The sequence below is a fragment of the Aricia agestis genome, chromosome 8 (assembly GCF_905147365.1).
Source record: "Aricia agestis chromosome 8, ilAriAges1.1, whole genome shotgun sequence".
Lineage (NCBI taxonomy): Eukaryota > Metazoa > Arthropoda > Insecta > Lepidoptera > Lycaenidae > Aricia > Aricia agestis.
Window position 1 is genome coordinate 4,179,432 of NC_056413.1, and position 1,563 is coordinate 4,180,994.

At 51.2% G+C, this 1,563-nt stretch overlaps 1 protein-coding gene across 1 annotated transcript; it reads right to left on the reverse strand.

The window, feature by feature from the left end:
- Positions 1–369: 369 nt before the first annotated feature.
- LOC121729496 lies at positions 370–861 on the reverse strand. The gene has a single exon (XM_042118019.1). It carries the CDS (start codon positions 859–861, stop codon positions 370–372), a length of 492 nt encoding a protein of 163 aa, XP_041973953.1.
- Between the last annotated feature and the right edge of the window lie 702 nt (positions 862–1,563).

A 1,563-nucleotide genomic window follows, 5' to 3' on the forward strand; every position in this document is an offset into this window, starting at 1 on the left:
CATCCCGGGGGAATTGGGGACTCCCCCACGAGTATGTGGGGCTCGCTGCGGTCGTAAGGATGGTAAGTGACCGCAGCCCTACCCACTAAAACCCGTCGGTACTCTTCGTCTTCCCGTTGCCGAGTCGCGAGAACGCGTGAGCTCTACTCCGTGGCTCGACAATCGACCGCCCGCGTATCAATGGCGGGCCCGTCCTCTTTGAAGCACTGTCGCTATGCTTCTGTCACCAAACAGAGCCCTTTCGGGGCTTGCATAGGGGACTCTCTCTGTCGTCGCGATGCGCGAAGAGTACACTGCGCATCGCGACCCTCTCGGGGACTCGGTGCAATGAGTGTCGGCATCCCCATTCTACCACCCTGAGCTCCCCATTTACGGCGGCAAGTTATCATTCCGGATGACACGTCGCCTTGGTCGTCTTCGTCGAAGAGGGTCCAGCGCCCGCCTTTCTCTATCGCGCTCTGCCTCTTCTTTGTTGGAGATCACCTCTTCGGCGAACTTCTCCACGTCCCTCCAGTTTTGCTCACTGCTCAGCATGGCACTTACCAACGCTGGCAGTGGTAAGTCCGGTCCGATGGCGGCCGTTAATGCCGCACGTTGTCGTGTCCAAGAGGGACAAGCCGTTAAGGTGTGCGCGGCCGTGTCCCTTTCGTCGTCACAGTGGTGGCACCGCGTCGTCTCCTCCCTTCCGACGATCTCGCACAGGTACCGACCGAAGCAGCCGTGCCCGGTCAGCACCTGTGTGAGGCGGAACGAGAGGGCGCCTTTCTTTCGGTCCACCCACTCTCTGAATACTGGGTGAATAGCCCCTATGAGGTCTACGCTTACACGCGGCTCCAAGAGACGCTCCTCCCACAACTCCATCTCTCACAACTCAGTCTCTGGCTTCGTCCCTCCACCGACGTACGGCGTCCGGAAGGGGATTGCTGCCCCCCGCGCGGACTTCTGCGCTACGACTGGTCGTTATGTCTATTGTGATGATAGCAACAGTTCAACAGGTACAATGACAACAGTAGACATGCCAAATAATAGAAACGCCGGCTTTAGTGGGCGACGATCTGGGACTAACGACTAGACGATCAATTTTATTGTGTAATATCATTGAACAATATTATAATTTAACAATTTATTTGACAATAGGATTGAAAGGTGTTCAACATTAACCCTAGACGGTCTATTTATGTTGCAATACAATAACTATAAAGGTGATATTGTACTATCAGAGATGTTGATTCCTATGCAAATCGGGGACCTAAGTAGTTTGGTTGCGTTACGTCAAACCCAGCTGACAGATCACAATTAACATTGAATTGACATATTCGACCAAATAACGTTGGTCTGTCAATTGCATAGGAATCAACTTCCTCGATGGTACATAAAAGTGATCATCTATGGGCCCACTAAGAGACAAAGTGAAAGGTTCCTTTATCAATCAGTCACTTTGAATTCAGGAATAGACATTCTTGCGTAAAAACCCTTTTTTTTATTGACGGGTCCCGTTAGCGAAAACAAAACAATCAGGCCATCTGAGTTATCCGTCAAAGTATAACATATACGTCAAAATTG

Coding starts and splice junctions, on each gene's coding strand:
- LOC121729496 (XM_042118019.1), bottom strand. CDS start 861: ATGGAGTTGTGGGAGGAGCGTCTCTTGGAGCCGCGTGTAAGCGTAGAC.